Below are 17,523 nucleotides of genomic sequence, written 5' to 3'. Positions count from 1 at the left end.
TCATTAGAGACTGTTCCACAAAGCCATACAGTGCCAAAAAGCCTTTCCAAAATCCAGGAAAAGTCTAGGTATTCATTCAAGAAATGAGTATCTCCTATACACCAATGTTGGCATAAAAACAAGACCTCAGCTCTCAGAGCCTGGAGTCTCAGAGACTTCTCCTTAAACATGCACAAATAGATTGTCTCAAATGCTGAAAAGTGCCAAGAAGGAAAGTAGAACAAGATTGACTTTGCCTAGAAAGCCAGGGGCCTCAGATAGAAGAAGGGTAGGAAGTGAGAAGTAAGAGGGATGAAGCCATTGCAGAGCTGTGCTAAGGCGGCCGGCCCTGGGGTAGAGTGCTGAGAAAAGCCCTGTCGTCAAAGCAAAGTGATGCGATGATGCAGGAGAGTTGGGGCAGGGTGGTGGTAAAGGCAGCAGGAGCAGACCCACATCCCAGGGAGGCTGGGTCTCACCGAGTGTACTGGGGAACCACGAAGATCTGGAAAGTGTGGAAGATTCCGGGGAGACCAAAGCCAGGCCAGAGAGGGTGATGTCTCCTGCAGAAGGTGGGGCAGGGGAGGTGAGGCCGGGGAAGTCCGGAGACTCAGGAGGCAGAGCTGAAAGGTGGCGATGTACAAAGGCATCTGGTCCAATAGCTGCTTCCCAGGAAGCAAGTCTTGGGTAAATGGGCTGCAAACAAGTGTGATGTGTGACGCCTAACAACTCCATTCTCTTCCAAGCCCTGTTCTCTGGACACCCCTGCATAACCTTCAGGTCTGGAGTGCTGGGAGGAGCGGGGACTTTGCAGTAAAAGGGTATTCAGGGTTGCTGTTCTTCCTAGAACGTGTAAAAGGCACATGCGCTCTTCACTCCCAGGCAGCCACTGAGCAGTAGGTCTAAAGTGCTTTTATTGAAATAGGGCTGGCACCCTCACAACCATCTTGATATAGAATTTCCTGACAAGTTGTTGGATGCTAACTTACAACTAATTCATAAAAATGAAATGGGACGTACTACCCACAGAAATCATTACTGCACTACAGTTTTCATTAAGATGCAGTAAGTAGAAATCTATTTCCCAAGACATGAAAATAACTGAAGGATCATAGAAGACAAGGATCTAGATGGTGTCTTCCCTTGAAACACTCAGATCAGCTTTTCTCAGGCTTGTATTTATGAATTCCTTTTTACAGACACTCAGATGAAGACAGTGCATGTACTATACACTGTACTGTGAGGGGAGAGGCTTGACTTTGATGTCCCATCGACCTCAAAGCCCAAGAACTGATTTCGTACCCTGAAGGTGGAGGCTGCACTCTGAGACACTGGGTGTCCAAGCAGGATGCGTGTTTCTGCTCCCTCTGTTCTGGTATATACTCTTACATTAGGTGACAGAGAACGTAACAGAAGAGGCACTCTAAATTCAGAGACAACTGTGTTCCCGTCATTAAGGGAAGCCTAGACGTGGTTGCTCAACAGTAAAAACTCCTGCCTGCCAATGCAGGAGATCCAAGAGACATGGGTTTGAGCCTTGGGTCAGGAAGATCCCCCGCAGAAGGAAATGGTAATCCACTCTAGTATTCTTGCCTGGAAAATCCCATGGACAGTGCCTGGAGGGCTACAGTCCATGGAGTTGCGAAGAGTTGGACACAACTGAGCATAGCAGAGACGGGACAAAAGCGCCTCTGCGTGCCCCCACACCCGCCTCACCCCTGCCTTGGGCTGAGCACATAGAGGCCGCAGGCATCCATCTGCCTGCTCCTCAGAGCTGGCGAACAAACTTGGATTACTTTCTTGGCATCTAACAAAGAAACCCACAATGAAATACAGGCATTATTCCAAAGTTTTTTTTTTTATTTCAAATCCATTGAAAGAAATAAAATTATATTTAAAAAAATAGAGTTATCTCACAAACTGAGGAAAGTCAGGAACAAAAAGAACAAGTACTTTTTCCTGAGAGGCAGATCTAACAGCTATAGAATGGACTTTATTCCTTCCTAGCTTTTGTCAGACAAAAGTTTTCTATTTCTAAGGCATCGAAAACACTCCTAGTGCTTCAACGGGGTTGTTCAGGTACAAAGCTTCAAACCTTCTAACGGGGATTAAGAAACATCAAAAGCTGCTATGATTTCCTTCCTTTTAACCTCAAACATTAAAGTGTACATACTTCTACTTCTTTATGTAAATTTGAGAATTTCACACTCATGACCTGAATTTCAAAGTTCTGGTCATATTTTATTAAAATCTTACTACTTCTTGGTAAGAATGTCCAAAGCATGAGCTCACACCCCAGTAACTAAAAGGGACCGGACAGCAGGAAGCACTGTTCACTGGTACCACCCGCAGCCAGGACTGGTCAGAAAGCACCCACCCCAGAAGACTCAGAGGCAGCTAGAAATTTACACTGAAGCCTAATTCCTAGACCACTAGACCTGCCAGCAAAGGCAGGTCATATCCTAATGGTTCATACGAAACCTACAGAACAAAAGAGTTACAGGTCCTTTACAATTCCCAAAGCTCTACACTTGCCCATTCCCCATACTTGGGTTCCCTCCATTTTATACTGATAAACCTATCAAATGAAAACCTTTCATTCCCAAACACTTCAGTAAGACAGTCAAGGCCATGGTTAACATTTTTTTACATTATGCATAAAACTGCACGACTGCTTGTGCTAGTTCTGATTTGCATAGGTAAAAGAAAAGTTTGAATCAATTGTTCCAAAAGTTCCAATCTTACTTTCTTATTTGAAATAACTGAGCAAATTCCTGATGATTTCCCTAAAGCTTCTTTTCCAAGATAGTTAGGTCACTTCATATAATGGGTAAGGATAAATTCCATGTGGACATTCATTTCTGAAAGATACTGTTTAGTAAATAAAGAGATTAAAATGTCTGTAGCACCTCTTATAGACGCTTGAAGGTTCAGGAGACCTAACTGCATCCCCAGTGAGGTGCTACTGAAGATTCAGCAGGGTTCTGGGGCATCTCCTAGTTATTTAAAACCTCTATCAACCTACAAGTTGATCGATACTCCAACCAAGGTAACCAACGTTGGACCCTAACAGCAACCCGTATCCTGTCTCCTGGCTCTATCGGGAGTTAGCCATCCGGGGATGGTGGCTCTCATGGGACAATACTGGGCTCGTGTCACATGCAGAAGGGATTCTTGGCCTTTGTTAATGGCTTTGCTGAGCTGCAGGGCACTGTGATGTCTCCTGCTGACCAGAAGGGCACAGACACCACTCTTGCATCCACCTGAGGGTGCAACTTGAATTGCATCCTGGTTACAATGTCCCAGGGTCTTGGTGTGAAACAACAATGCGGCCTAAAATGACCACGTTCAAATAAGACAGCTGGTAACTGTTTAAGTCTGATGTGACTCAGCCTCTTGTCACCAGCCTGGGTCGTCCAGAAACAAACACTGGAAGAAGAAAAAAACAGACTCCAACAGATTTGAGCTAGAACTGCATTCAAAGGAAAGCAACGGCAATCAGCACTACCAACACTGATATAACCAGATCCTAGAGATTCCCATTCTAGTGACTGCCACTTTTTAGTAATCAACAGAAATATCAATATCCTGAGTTTTATCAGTATTTTCTTGCTAAATAATTTATGGGACATAAATGCATACAAATGAATAAAAAGTGGTACAAAAGTCTGGAATAGAGCCCACTAACTAAGAAATGTTACAAAAACAATACAAAAAGATGTGTTTAAGTGAAATAAATTAACTGTTAAACCTTATACTTTCAAGTTTTGTTAGGCTATTATTTTGGGAAATGGCATGGAGTTGACATGTGTTTTTCTAATAACCAGTTGGTTAAGGTCAAATACAAGTGAGCCTTCACAGGAACTTTTTGCTTTCAAAATCCTCGGCCCCAGTGCGACGTATGTGAACAGAGAAACTACCTGCTGAAATTAATATTCAAAATCCTAACCGGCAATTTGGGTGGACATAAACTGTTAAGATGCTTTGATTTACTAACCAGGCTGTGCAAATGGTGTAAAAAAAAAAAAAAGCTTACTAGCGTCTGCAGAAGCTAAAACTGATACGGAGTTTCTCTAAACCATTGTTTTGTTTAATTTTAACAAAATAATGCCAATCTAATAACCCAAAGGTACCCCAAGAGTGTAATTCTAATATGCTTTGCTTTTACTTTTAAAAAACCTAGTTGCTTCCTAAATGCTATTTCTATTTTTAAGCCAGTTGGCTGCATACTGACTTTAAAATGCAATGGGGTTTCTTTACGTAACTTGTCATCACTATTCAAAAAACTAGTATTTGTTGGGTAAAACTAGTTATGCTGAAACAGGGTTTATGCTATACATAAAATCACTCCAAATTATAAAGTGATTGGTTTCTATTAGCCCTAAGCATTTTTAATACATAATTTAGAAACGAGTCACAAATAGATGAACAGAGGTCGCATTCAGCTTTCTTTCATCCAATTAACCATATCCATTAAAACCAAGACTCTTCCGCACGACTTGCCAGTTCCCCATTCCTTTTGTCAACCTAAAAAAGAAACATTTTTTTGGGAAGTCAGCATTTATTAAGAACATCAAGGTTCCAGGGCAGTTTTTTTTTTTTTTTTTTTTTTTACCATATACCTTTAAGTGTTTTTTATCCCCACAAAAATCCTTATCATTTAAAACCAGATATTCAAGTTACACGTCTAACATTTTTAGCTAATCAGCTCTTCAGGGCTGACCCTAGAAAACAACCTTCAATGGATCTCTGAATAATGGCGGTTCAGCCGCTGATGAGAGAGGTGTAGGTAGTCCCACCTTAAATGTTCAAGCCACAAGGTGTGAAGTTTGGAAGGGGTGAGCTCTACTGTCCTGCCTTGTCAGGATTTGTCGTATTTTCAGTGCTACTGGGTTGCACGTTATCTGCGAGGTTGTGTGCGTGCTCAAGAAACAAATCTTTCAGTACACTTAATTCCTTAGTCAGCAATTTAATTTTTGCTTCCAACCGTTCATTCTCCTCCTTGAGCTGATTGACTCTCTGCAGCGTATCCTGCGCTTTCTGCTTGCTTTTCAACCGGCTCTTTTTCACAGCCATGTTGTTCCTCTCCCTGCGCTGACGGTACTCGTCACTGTTGCGATCCATGGGTGAGCTCTTTTTGCTCTGCTTGCTGGGAGGCACAGCTTTGCCTCCACCCCCAGGGCCGGCGGGCACCAGCTGAGGAACCTGCTGTAAGCCGCTGGCATGAGCCTGAGTATGGATGACACTTATTCCGTTCACGCCCGGAGTGCTGTTCTGCTGCGATACCTTGCTCATTTGGGCACGCTCCCTTGTCAACACAGAACAAGCAGAATGAAGACAAGGTGATCAATGGTTTCCACACTGAACTGCCAAGAAATCTTCACATGTACCTATTTAAGAAAAAACTGCATTAAAATATTGGAAATGACAAGATCAAATGAGATCAAATTCGCATGTACTTAACAGCAGGCCAGTATTAACTGACTATGCTGAGAAGCGTCTACAACAACTGCCAACTGTTCCCATGTTTCAGAAGTCTAAGTCATGTAATTTAGAGAAGTAAGTAATACACAGGCACCACACGGCCAAATTTAACCCACCTGAGTCCCTGAGGGGACTGCCCATCTGTGACTGTTATCAAAAATGGGAGGAAAAAACAAAGCGGTGTCACTAATTAGGTGGCGCATATGAATGACAGCCCTTGGCAGTCTGCGAGAGAGAACAATTACAACAGGAGAGACAGTGCAATAAAAGAGGGGCAATGGCTCAACTGCTGGTCCAAGTCAAATCAGAAGGCGGGAGCAGAGCGCCCAGTCCGGCCTCCTCAGGAACGCTGCACTGCCGTCTCTGCGTGGCCCTTACTCCAATGTGCAGAGACTGAGCCATCAAGGACCTAACTGTTCTCCCAAAGCGTATCTGTATGGGATACTTTGAAAATGTGTTTTTTGGCTTGTTTTTATTTTCCTAATGACCTCAAATGACGGTAGTTTACAGAGATTTCCTAAGTTAGTTTCTTGGCTCATTGAGGAGCTCTGAGACACCCAGTTTGCTTCCCCATCTCATCAAGCTTCTAGTGTTTTCCTAATTCTTGACATAACTCGTAAACATATCTCAACACTGTCAACCTGATGCCACAAGGAGAGAAACAAAGGCCCTGATGATGCATCCAAGGAGGTGCAAGCTGGGAGTCAGGCTGCACCAAGAGCCCGGGCAGCGGCAGGCCTACACCCGGCTGACGCTGCTCAAGCAGCACAGAGGGCAGGCCAAATCTGCAGCGCTGCCACGAGAAACAGTCAGTTTCAGAAACCAGTCATATTCGGATTACTATGAATCCACGCTGGTCCTAAAACTGCCTCAAGATGTGTCAAAAGCAGACCTAGCCTATCATCACGAGGCCACTTCAAGACAGATTGTCTAAACTGAGTGAATTATGCCCACCAAGAAGTCACACGCTGCTGGAAACGGAGGAAGCAGTGCAGGAGCCATAAAACGACCCCGTTCTCTTTCCACAAAACTGCATCAGTGGAAAAACCTGAAGCCACAACCATGAACAGCTTCAAATGAGTACACCTCACAATTCTTAAGAAAAGCTTCGCCCAAACCTTTAGCGAGTCATTTCTGTATTGGCCGTTTTTCAAAAGGCCATGTATCGTTGCTTTCCATTGTTTTTCAGGCCACACAGGCAGTCCTGAGCTAGAGGGGTCATCTGTTCTCACTTCGGTACTAAGGAAACACCAAAAGCTTCCTTCCAAACCATGATGGATATCTACTCCAAGTTTATCTTCAGTAATGAATATTTCACAATTTCCCTTGATAATTTATCATGTTGCCTATTTTTTCTTCCAGTTGAAAAGTGGCAGTTCAGTATAATTTGCACCACACTTAGCATTAATAGTGTTACTGGCCATCTATACTATTGCCTATCTACTGGTCTAAAGTGAAGTGTTTACTCAATTTTTAAGAACTTGTTTAACACCTCTCCTGGGATTATCTCAACAATCAATGATTATGTTCATCTTATTTATCTTCTATATACCAACTGGGTTGTTAGTCTTTAAAGCTAATCCCTAATGAACTCAGAGATAACAATAATCTAAAGAAGTAGAGACCAGGAACCAAGTCGATTCTCATCCTGGCTCGCACATCCCCGTCCCACTCTGGGCGTCCGTTTCCCCCTCTGCAAAGGAGGGATGTAAAATGCCCTCTGACACTGACACTATACCATGAACTTCAGTCACCAAAAACACTTATTACAGGCTCCAAACGTAGTGAAGTTCATGCCCGCTTTAGTTCTCAAAGACACCAGAACAAGGAAGGGCGCTTTCACCTCTGTCTGACTCATCTTGCCAAGGTACTGAACTCAGCAGACAAGGTTTTGAAAATGAGTCCTTGGCTTGTAAAACAAACAGGAATCATCAAACTGGTAAAATATGTAAGAAAGGGAAACTGGGAGATTAAAAAAAAAAGGAGTTATTTTTATTTCCCCAACCAAAGACAAGCCAAGAAAGCAGTGCTCAAGGTGAAGAGTTATCCACCATGGAAAGGGGGTCAAAGAGCTAACTGGGGCTAAGACTTACTCCAAACAGATTGCCAATTTTATTTTTTACACTGAGTAAAACAGCTACCTCGAAATGCTACATACAGTTTACAGTTCTGCAGTTTACACTGTTATCTGTGCTTTTGTTTCTTTCACAAACATTTAACGAGCACCTACAAAGGAAAATAAGCTTATTTCAAATCTGGATGTTCAACCCTAAACGAGAAAGTCTGGCTCCTACGTGGACAAATGCAGTTCCAAAGTTCAGTCCACAGGAAGCAGGGCGGCACCTTGCTTCCTTGCTGTGAATCCCTCTGGCAGGAGGCAGAAGGAAAACTGAAACGCAGCAGTTCCCAAAAGCACGGTCCCTGAACCAGCGGCATCAGCATCCCCTTGGCAGACATGCAAATGCTCAGGCTGCCCCAGACGCAGGCACCAGCAGTCTCAGAACAGGGCTAAGCGCTCGTCTTGACAGGACCCGCAAGCGACTCTGGTGACACTGACGTTTCACAGCCACTGCCACAAACCAACCACAGATCTTCAGAAAGATGGACTGAGTGGGTACCATTTTTAAATTCAAATTTCTTAAATCAAGTGACATTCATTCAAATCAGGGATACACTGAAAACTCAAAATGTTAGAATGAGTACAGCAAAATCAAAATTTTCTCAAGTTTCACTTGGGACAATAAATGTCTCAAGCATTTTCCTAGCCCTCTTGTCATTTTTTTCCATATATATACAATGAGATATTCCTCCTCTCCTCCTTCCCAAATAAATGTTTAATTCCAATATCCCCAATGAAGATCTACACTCCAAAATATCCAGTATTTGTCCCTTGTTCCAAATCTGTTCAAATCATTGGTATTACTGGTATTCTACCCACCCGTCTCCCCCAAAACACCTTACTCCACCACCCCTCTCCAGTCTATGCCACAGTCACCTGAGGCTGACACCATCTCTCAGGGGCATAGCCTGCCCTGCGGCAGCAATGTTCCCCCCAGCCACTGTCTCCAGAGCAACTGAACACTCAAACCTGAGTGTGTCGCAGCCTCTCACTGAATATTCTTCTGTGGCTTCCACACACAGATCAAATCTCTTCAGGCCCAGCTCCCTTTCTCATCACCCCTCAACAATACTGGAAGCCAACATCACTCCCCTAAATGGTCTGCACTTGGTGCTTTTGTCCAATTTGTTCCCCTAGTTTCTCTGTCAATGCCAGCTCCACAGTGTGGCTCCCTGTAGAATAAGCTAGAGGCAGGCCTCCATCTTTATCACCATACGCCCAGCATCCAGTGGTGGTGCTCAAGAAACATTTGTTGAATACAGTCTCAAAAGGCTCAGAGAAAACATTTATTTATTTAAGTGTCTGATATAAAAATAAGATTCTCTAGCATTAAAAATCTCTTAAAACAACCATAATTAAATTGAGTGTTACTAAGATACCCATAATTAAATTGAGTGTTACTAAGATAAGATGCCTGCAATGCGGGAGACCTGGGTTCGATCCCTGGGTCGGGAAGATCCCCTGGAGGAGGGCATGGCAACCCACTCCAGTATTCTTGCCTGGAGAATCCCATGGACGGAGGAGCCTGGTGGGCTACAGTCCACCGGGTCGAAAAGAGTCGGACACAACTGAGCGACTTCACTTTCACTTTCTTTTCAAGATACACACAGTCTTACGATCCAAAGTTCTTGGTCTGTCTTAAAGGTATACAGGAAAATAAAAACATTTGCTACTCTAGTCCCCAGCCTCTACAGTGAAGGTCATTCATGTCTGGTCTTTGCTTCATTCAGTTGAGAACCTTTATTTTCCACTTTGTCCAGTTACGTTTTTCCACACCCTCAAGTTCTTAGGCATGTGTTGCCAGGGTTTGGCAACTCAGTACTACAAATGAAGTGAAGTAAGCCGTCAAACCCTAACACACACCCAAATGAGCAGGATTTCTACGCATTTGCCATGCTGGCTTCATGACCCAAAACAGGGGTCCACAAACGAGTATACTCCTTCAGGGAGCCTATAAGTGGTCCATTGGAGTATGAGAAGAAAATATCTTTTGTCTTTTTTTAATGTCATCGTTTTACTCTAGTTTTGGTGTCATTTACAACACACACCAACTATTAATAACACACCACACTGTTTATAAATATACATCTTTTAGAGTCATGCTCTTTTTTCTTTTTCTTTTTACTGATTGGTCGGGAAAACCAAAAAGGTAGGAGACCAATGTACCTATCAGCATAAGAACCCACAGGAGCATCCCCTACCCCCGGCCTAAGAACACACAAGAAACATGGAATCGTGACTACCTGTGTTTACCATTTCTGTGATCAGGTGGGGCAATCTTAGGCCATAACACCAAATTCAGCCACATGAATTCTGCCCTATTCATCTTCACCTAGGGCTCACCAGGTGCTGTTTAAATCCCTAGGGATGAAACTACCTGTCCAAGATCAACAACTTTGCCGAGGGTTATGACACGATCTTGAGAAGTTAAGAGGATATTCTGGGGGTAAAAAAAAAAAAATTAAGTTTAGGTTCTACCTATGTTTTTCAGGCAGGTATTAAAATGGCTGAATCTGCCAAGTGTGCCCACCAGAAGTAGGACTCAAGAAACTGAAAAGTTCTTCAGCTCACTAGCATCCTGTAATTATTTAGCCTTGTTTACACTAAGTTTTTCCAAAACAGTGAATCAACTTTAAGAATAGCTTATCCCAAATACTACTCAAGTAGTAATAGCTGACCAGATTTTAACTTTTAGTTATCAAGGGCTTTTAAAGACTAAATTTCTTAGTAAAGCAAGCCTCCATAGTATTTTATTTCAAATGTGTCTCTGAGCATCCCATATCCTACCTGAATTAAAGGATAATCTCTTCAAACAAGAATTCAACTGACAGCGTATCCTGGGAGAGAGACCTACCAACTTTTGGGTAACCCACCAATGTTAAACACCTTTCTGAAACGGACACATTTTATGTAAGATGCTAGATGACAGCACAAACCTCAGATCAGAGGAAAGCCAAGCAATTAAACCTTCTGAAGAATAAAAACCCACAAGCTTACTTCGAAGAACAGATTCTCCTTCCCCTCAAACATGCATTTCCATCCTCTCCACCTAGGCACCTCGGCTAGCAGTTTTCCTGTGTTCCCTCCAAACACGCTAATGAAGTGCTTCATTTCTTGCCCTCCTCTTTGCTATTCAACTCTTGGCGGCTGCACGTTCATCGAACCTGTGCTCAACAGTCAACGCAGGGTATATATTCGAAGTACAGCTCCATAAGGAAACACAATATTATTTGAGTAAAGTCATATATTTCAAAATCAACTGCTTTCCCTGCCTACTTTTCTACCATCTTCTGAACTGGATTCCCGACTGCCCGACACCGAGCCGTTTAGGACTTGCAGGAAATAATCCCAGGTGGCACTCAACAGGACGCGATCCACCTTCTGCTATTCTGGGAACACCCTTTATCCCCAGGGGCCAATACGAGCCTGGCTAGTCACACTGCAGAAACAAGAGGGCCGGGTTCTGGAGTGGGGCACAGCCGGGCTCGCATCCCGTCCCGGGCCGGCAGCAGGGGCGCCGGGGGAACGCGGGGGTCGGCGGGTGGCGCCGCGGCGCTGGGCCGGGGCCAGGGATGAGCTCAGCAGCCCCGCCGAGTGTTGCCGGCAGGTTGCATCAGACGCCGCGCGGGGCCGCCGCCCGCGCCGCGGGCCGCGCGGGGCCTTCCCAGCAAGCCGGCCGCCCAGGGCCGGGCTGGGTCTCCTCGGGCTGGGGCCGCGCCCACGCGAGCGGCCGGCGGCGCCGCGGCCTCCTCCTCCTCCCTCAGCCCGCCCGCGGCCTCCTTACCTGGCCCCTCCAGCCCACCCGCTCCCAGGCGGCCTCCACTCCAAGCGGCCCCGCACGGCGCGGCCCGACCCGACCCAGGCCTCGCAGCCCGAGAGTCAGCCAGGAGGAGCGACGGTTACGAAACCTGCTGCCTCCGCCCGTTCCGCCGCCGCAGCCGCCGCAGCCGCCACCACCACCACCGGCTTCCCCTCCTCGCCGGGTCCGCGCGCGCGGCCGCTGCCGTCGTGACCAATGGGAGCGCCGTCTTGCGGGGGACACGCCCTTCCCCCCGCGACGGGCAGGGTCACCAGCCAATTGCGGGAGGTCTAGGCGCGGGAGGCGGGCACGTGGCGGAGGCGTATCCCACGGTTCGGCGGGGCAGGCGGGGCCGGCGGGAGAGGCTGCCCGGGGTTCCCCGGGAGAGCGCGCTGGGCGGCTCTCCGAGGGGTGGGCGGCCGACAGCGGGGAAGGTTCGGTGGAAATTGGAGAACCAATTAGTAGCCTCGAGAAGGGAACACCTGTCTTTGGAAAGCACAATTTCCTGAGATGATGTTTTGAATCACCGATTTCTGTTTTAGTTTCACCACGTCCTCGGGGAGCCCCGCCTCGGCGTCGCTCCCTGGAACAGTTTCCCGGGACGGCCCACCAGGCTCGCCTCCTGGGACGCTGGGCGCCCGACGGACGTCTCACCGCCGACTGCCAGCACCACTCGGAGGGAGCCTGGAGAGAAGACCTGGACTTCAGGGCGGTGAAGGCAGCTGCGAACTTGTTGAAAGACGAAGGGAGCAAAACTTTCCCAACGTAGGATTAGTGTTGATGTCACATTGGTGCAGACTGTGGTTATGGGGGAATGCATTTCCACGATCCATTCTCTTGTGCTGTACTGTCCTCCAGGTGAATAGAGACGTGATCTCAAAAAATGGATGGCAGTCCATCCTTATTTATCTAAGACAATTCACAGGAGAATCTGAAAGCGTATCAAGACCAGGAAGCAGCGCTCAGGGTGAAGGCAGATAGGTTTGATTGCTTCCTCTTTAGCACTTCTTATCGTCCAAAAACTGGAGTCTTTGAAAGAGGAAACGTTTCTTCATCACCCAGGCCACGGCACCAGCTCATCGCATAAGACTGTTTCGAGGAATCAGTGAAGAGATGATAAAATATTTGCAAAAAAATAAAGATAATAAAAATCAAAAGGGAGGCAACTGCAAATGAGCACTGATAACCACAGAAGCACACTTGGTAGAATGACACAGAATCATGAAAAACACTATGTTCTTTAACTTTGGTCCTTAGTGTTCCGAGTTGAAATTTCTTTGATCAAGATTTTAGCACTGTTAAAACTGGATTCGATTTTGTTGCTCACAAAATCATAACTACACCCACTCTTTCCTAATCACTTAAAAAACTGTATAAAAAATAAACTATGGGTAGGTTCACGTATCCTCTGGTTTGCTAACCACTCTGCCAAGCTGCTCCAGCATTCTGCCTGTCTGTCTGGGCAGGCCTTCTTCCACATTCAGCAGGTCTAGTCAATGCCAAGGAGACTAGAGTATTTATTTCCTCCTCAGCTGGTAGCTGGTAATTCTTTCTTCTACTCGGTTTACACGTATTTATTTGGTGCCAACTATGTGCTAAGCTGTTGGGAATCAGCAACAAACAGTCCCTGTCCACACGGAGCTTACACTTAGAAACATTCAGTAATCACACAATTTTCTAATGACTATTTTCACTGTTATTTTAAGAAAGAAGTACAAGATGTTGCAAGAGATTATGAGAAGGGAATCAAACCTGGTCTATGGGTTAGGGAAACCCTGTATGATGAGTAGGATTTGCCTAAGTGGTACAGATAAAGGGAATGTGTCTTCAAGTCAGAGGATCTCACTTATCTAAAGGTCTTGTGAATTCGCTCAGTTATGTCCGACTCTTTGAGACCCTGTGGACTGTACCCGCCAGGCTCCTTTGTCCATGTAATTCTTCAGGCTAGAATACTAGAGTGGGTTGCCATATCCTTCTCCAGGGGATCTTCCTGACCCAGGGATCAAACCCTGGTCTCTCATATTACAGGCAGACTCTTTACCCTCTGAGCCACCAAGGAAGCCCCAAAGGTCTGGAGATGGGAGAAATTTAAAGCCAGAGTGGCTAAAGCACAGTGCCCTGGAGGAGAGTGATGAGATGGACAGGACCTTGTGGCCTGGGAAGGAATCTGATTCTTACCCTAAGAGAGATGGGAATCCTCTGAAAGACTTGCTCTCATCGTAAGGAAATGAGGAGAGCCTGGTGGAGCTATTTTTAGTTTAAGGAGATCCACAAATTTCTTGCATGTCACAGGGACCCAAGCCACTACAATCGAAGAAAAATTTCCTGCATATATCTCTGCCTCACTGATACTCAATACACAGTCTACAAATCCAGAGAATTTGTAATCAAGTAGTACCTTTCACTTTTCACTTTCATGCATTGGAGAAGAAAGTGGCAACCCACTCCAGTGTTCTTGCCTGGGGAATCCCAGGGACAGGGGAGCCTGGTGGGCTGCCATCTCTGGGGTCACACAGAGTCGGACACGACTGAAGTGACCTAGCAGCAGCAGCAGCAGTACCTTAAAATCCCCTCCAAAGGACTTGAGAAGTAAGACCTCCTATAATTGAATAGGCTAATTACCTGAGAGCGACTGCGATTAACTACTTAGTTACCTAACAGATATGGACTCTAGTGTCAGGCTGTTCTGTTCACAGCTGCACCTCTTACTGGTTGTGTGACCTCAGGCCAATAACTTAACCTCTGTCTCATCTGCAAATGGGGAGACCAACGATGTCTATCCAATAGAATTGCTGTGAGAATTAGAGTTGATAAAAGTTAGGGCCCTAGAACAGCCTGGCTGATACAACGTTGTTGTTAGTGTTGTTTAGTTGCTAAGTCGTGTCCAACTCTTTTCCAGCCACATAGACTTTAGCCCACCAAGCTCCTCTGTCCATGGTATTTCCCAGGCAAGAATACTGGAGTGGGTGCCATTTCCTTCTCCAAGGGATCTTCCCAACCCAGAGATTGAACCTGCATCACCTACATTGGCAGGTGGATTCTTTACCACTGAGTCACCAGGGAAACCCCTGATACATGGTAGGAGCTTAGAAGTATCAGCTATTATTACCATGATGCTCATAACTGAATTACAAACCAATTATATCCACAGAATTATAGTAAACTACAATACACTACAAAACAAGGTCACACTGTGCTTACTATTACTTTGATGATTCAGGCACTTAAATATTCACAATACTGAAGATGATGTTGACTCGATAGGGTATCTCAAAAGGCATTTTTTAAAGGATAGTTCCCTTAGTTACCACATTTTATCATTTCATTTCTTTCCACCGAATGGAAAAAAAGTTTAGTAATTTGAAATCTCTTAGTATTTGAAAGCCAGATCAATAGAAGTTTCCCATGGAAACTTAAGTATTTACCATAAATGTATCTTAAGTACTCAGAATAATATTTAAGTATGATAAATGTGTATCTGTAAAGTTTCTGAAAAATTAATATACCAAATTAACCACCTTTGACAGATCTGGACCACAGCTATAATATTCTGAGGATTGAGATAATGTCTATCACAGGTTTGAGTCTCAATAGATGGTTTTTGTGCTATATTAGCAATTACATGACAGTGATTGGCAATTATTCCTCATTGGTTGGGGCTCTTTTGATAGGAAATAACTGAAAACCAACCCTGAGTATGCTTAGCACAAAGAAGGATTTGGTCAAAGATTTTAGGGCATTGCACACATTATTCCTTCTTCACACAGCCACTGATGGCCTCAATGTTCAAAGCTTTGGTCACTACAGAAAGGCCCACTCACCTTACCAGTTTCTGTTATAAAAGTCCTAGACAAGGACTTGGGGGCTGGTCCAGCTGGATCAAGTGTTCTTCCCTGGAATGGTCAAATGGCTTGGAGCAGGTCACCTTGTACTAACATGGCAGCTGTGGATGATAAGGCAGAGGCAGCTCCCAGAGGGCAAGAGGGCACTGAGCAGACGAATCCACCAGTGTCTGCTTCAAATGCCAGCTCACACTGTGGCCACTCTGATGGAGCCTTAATCACTCTGGTTGTCTGATTTGTTCTTTCCTGTATCTTATGATCCGCATCCTGGAGGACAAGATTTAAACCTCCAATTTTACCTTCAGAAGCACTATTTGGAATAACAGCTAAGATGCTCAATGGTTATCTTAGGACATCCCCAAATTTCATAAGTTGGCCCTATGTGTGAAAGAGAAAAATCTGACATAGTTTAAACTAGAATAGTGTCAATGTCTGTTATAAAGCACTTTTCCACATGTCAGATTTCATTATTCTATCAGTTAGGGTGTCATCCGTACCTAGAGCCTATTATACAGAATTAAGTAAGTCAGAAAGAGAAAGAAAAATATCATATACTAATGCATATATGTGGAATCTAGAAAGATGGAACTGATGAATCTATTTCCAGGGCAGCGATGGATAAACAGACATAGAAGACTTACGGACATGGAGTAGGCAGGGGAGGTGGATGGAGAGAGTAAGATGTATGGAGAGACTAACATGGAAACTTACATTGCCATATGTAAAATAGACAGCCAATGAGAATTTGCTGTATAACTCAGGGAACTCAAACAGGGGCTCGGTAACAACCTAGAGGGGTAGGGTGGAGAGGGAGATGGGAGGGAGGGGACATATGTATACCTATGCCTGAATCATGTTGATGTTTGGCAGAAAACAGCAAAATTCTGTAAAGTAATTATCCTTCAGTTAAAAAATAAATAAAATTTTAAAAAGACATGTCATCCACGCATTTTAGAATAGTACATAGTATCTGTGCACACAAGGATTGGTGTGTGCTATGGTGTGTACTGTGTAAACACATGAAAATAGGTCAGACTGTCTGCATACATGAGAGCTGTGTTCATAAGACGGGTGTGACATCTGTACATATCAGGAGAGGTAACTTGTATCTACTTGTGGATCCAGGAATGTCTTATATCTTCACCCCTCTGAAAAAGCACTAATTACCTGTTTCATGTTGATTGTAATGCAAATTACTCTAGAGCCTATGAAATACAAAACTGCAGATAAACAGAGGGTCATTTGGGATTTGTTCATTCGTGGGATATGTGACGCCAGTCTCCATCATAGTGGTATGATGGGTTCAGGAAACGGAACAAGGTGATGCTGGCTAGCATTTACCTAGCTAAAGCTCTGTTCCCCCTCTGCAGAGGGGTTAACAGTAAATTCCTCATAGAGTTGTCATGAGAATCAAGTAAACTGCCATGAAAAGAAGCTAGCATACAGCTAGCATGCAACATGGCGGGCACAAAATAATCTGTCCATCCACAAAGAATTTGCTACCTAAGACCCGGTTCCTGGTGTCTAATAACATCCTCCAGTAACAGCAATGGGGCTCCTTGGAAAAATGGCTGATTTTAGGACTGAGACAGGAAATACACAAGATGAGCCTGGAGCATCTTGCAATGCCAGAAAGAGAGGAAGTACTCAAAAAGCAAAATAACGAGGTAGGTGTCTTCGCTCAGGCTGCCATAACAAAGCGCCATAGACTGCGTGGCTTAAACAACAGAGGTTTTTCTCTCACAGCCCTGGAGGCTGGCAAATCCAAGATCAAAGTGCCAACAAGGTCGACTTTATTCCAAGGCCTCTTTTCTTGCTATGAAGTCAGCCACCAGCTCACTGTGTGCTCACGTGATCCTTGTATGGGATACAGGAGAGAAACATGCTCTCCAGTGTCTCTTCTTATAAAGGCACTAATCCTATTATGAGGGCCCTCATGGCCTCATCTAACCCTAATGTCCAAATATCCACCTCTAAATACAAACATGCTTGTGATTAAGGCTTCAACATGTGAACATGGAGGGGCAACAGTGAGACACAAACATTTAGTTCAAAATAATGTGTCAAGGGGGCACAGGAACCAAAGAACCCCGATGCCAATGTGAGTAGCAAAATAAATAACGAAGAGTTGAATTATAACCGAGGATATAGAACAAATGCCCAAGAGTTCATGTTCTTTTTTTTTTAATTTTGGCCACCCCATGAGACATATGTGACCTTAGTTCCCCAGCCAGGGATCAAACCTGTGCCCCTTGCATTGGAAGGGTAGAGTCTAAACCACTGGACCACAGGAAAATCCCAAG

At 44.7% G+C, this 17,523-nt stretch overlaps 1 protein-coding gene and 1 long non-coding RNA gene across 2 annotated transcripts; one reads left to right on the top strand and one right to left on the bottom strand.

Moving 5' to 3' along the window:
• Positions 1 to 1,815: 1,815 nt before the first annotated feature.
• Positions 1,816 to 11,570, bottom strand: CEBPG (CCAAT enhancer binding protein gamma). Its single transcript, XM_086349629.1, has 2 exons — positions 11,364 to 11,570; positions 1,816 to 5,366 (listed from the first exon to the last, which is right to left on the bottom strand). The coding sequence occupies exon 2, from the start codon at positions 5,269 to 5,271 to the stop codon at positions 4,822 to 4,824; it is 450 nt and encodes a 149-aa protein (XP_086205755.1). The 5' UTR covers positions 5,272 to 5,366; positions 11,364 to 11,570; the 3' UTR covers positions 1,816 to 4,821.
• Positions 11,494 to 12,535, top strand: LOC147353594 (uncharacterized). Its single transcript, XR_015145148.1, has 2 exons — positions 11,494 to 11,710; positions 11,921 to 12,535. It is a non-coding gene; the product is annotated as an uncharacterized LOC147353594 (long non-coding RNA).
• Positions 12,536 to 17,523: the final 4,988 nt, after the last annotated feature.

The sequence above is a fragment of the Bos grunniens genome, chromosome 18, assembly GCF_055505025.1.
Source record: "Bos grunniens cultivar Pamir isolate PY7600 chromosome 18, Bosgru_T2T1.0, whole genome shotgun sequence".
Taxonomy (NCBI): domain Eukaryota; kingdom Metazoa; phylum Chordata; class Mammalia; order Artiodactyla; family Bovidae; genus Bos; species Bos grunniens.
This window is presented reverse-complemented; position numbering and strand designations above follow the sequence as displayed.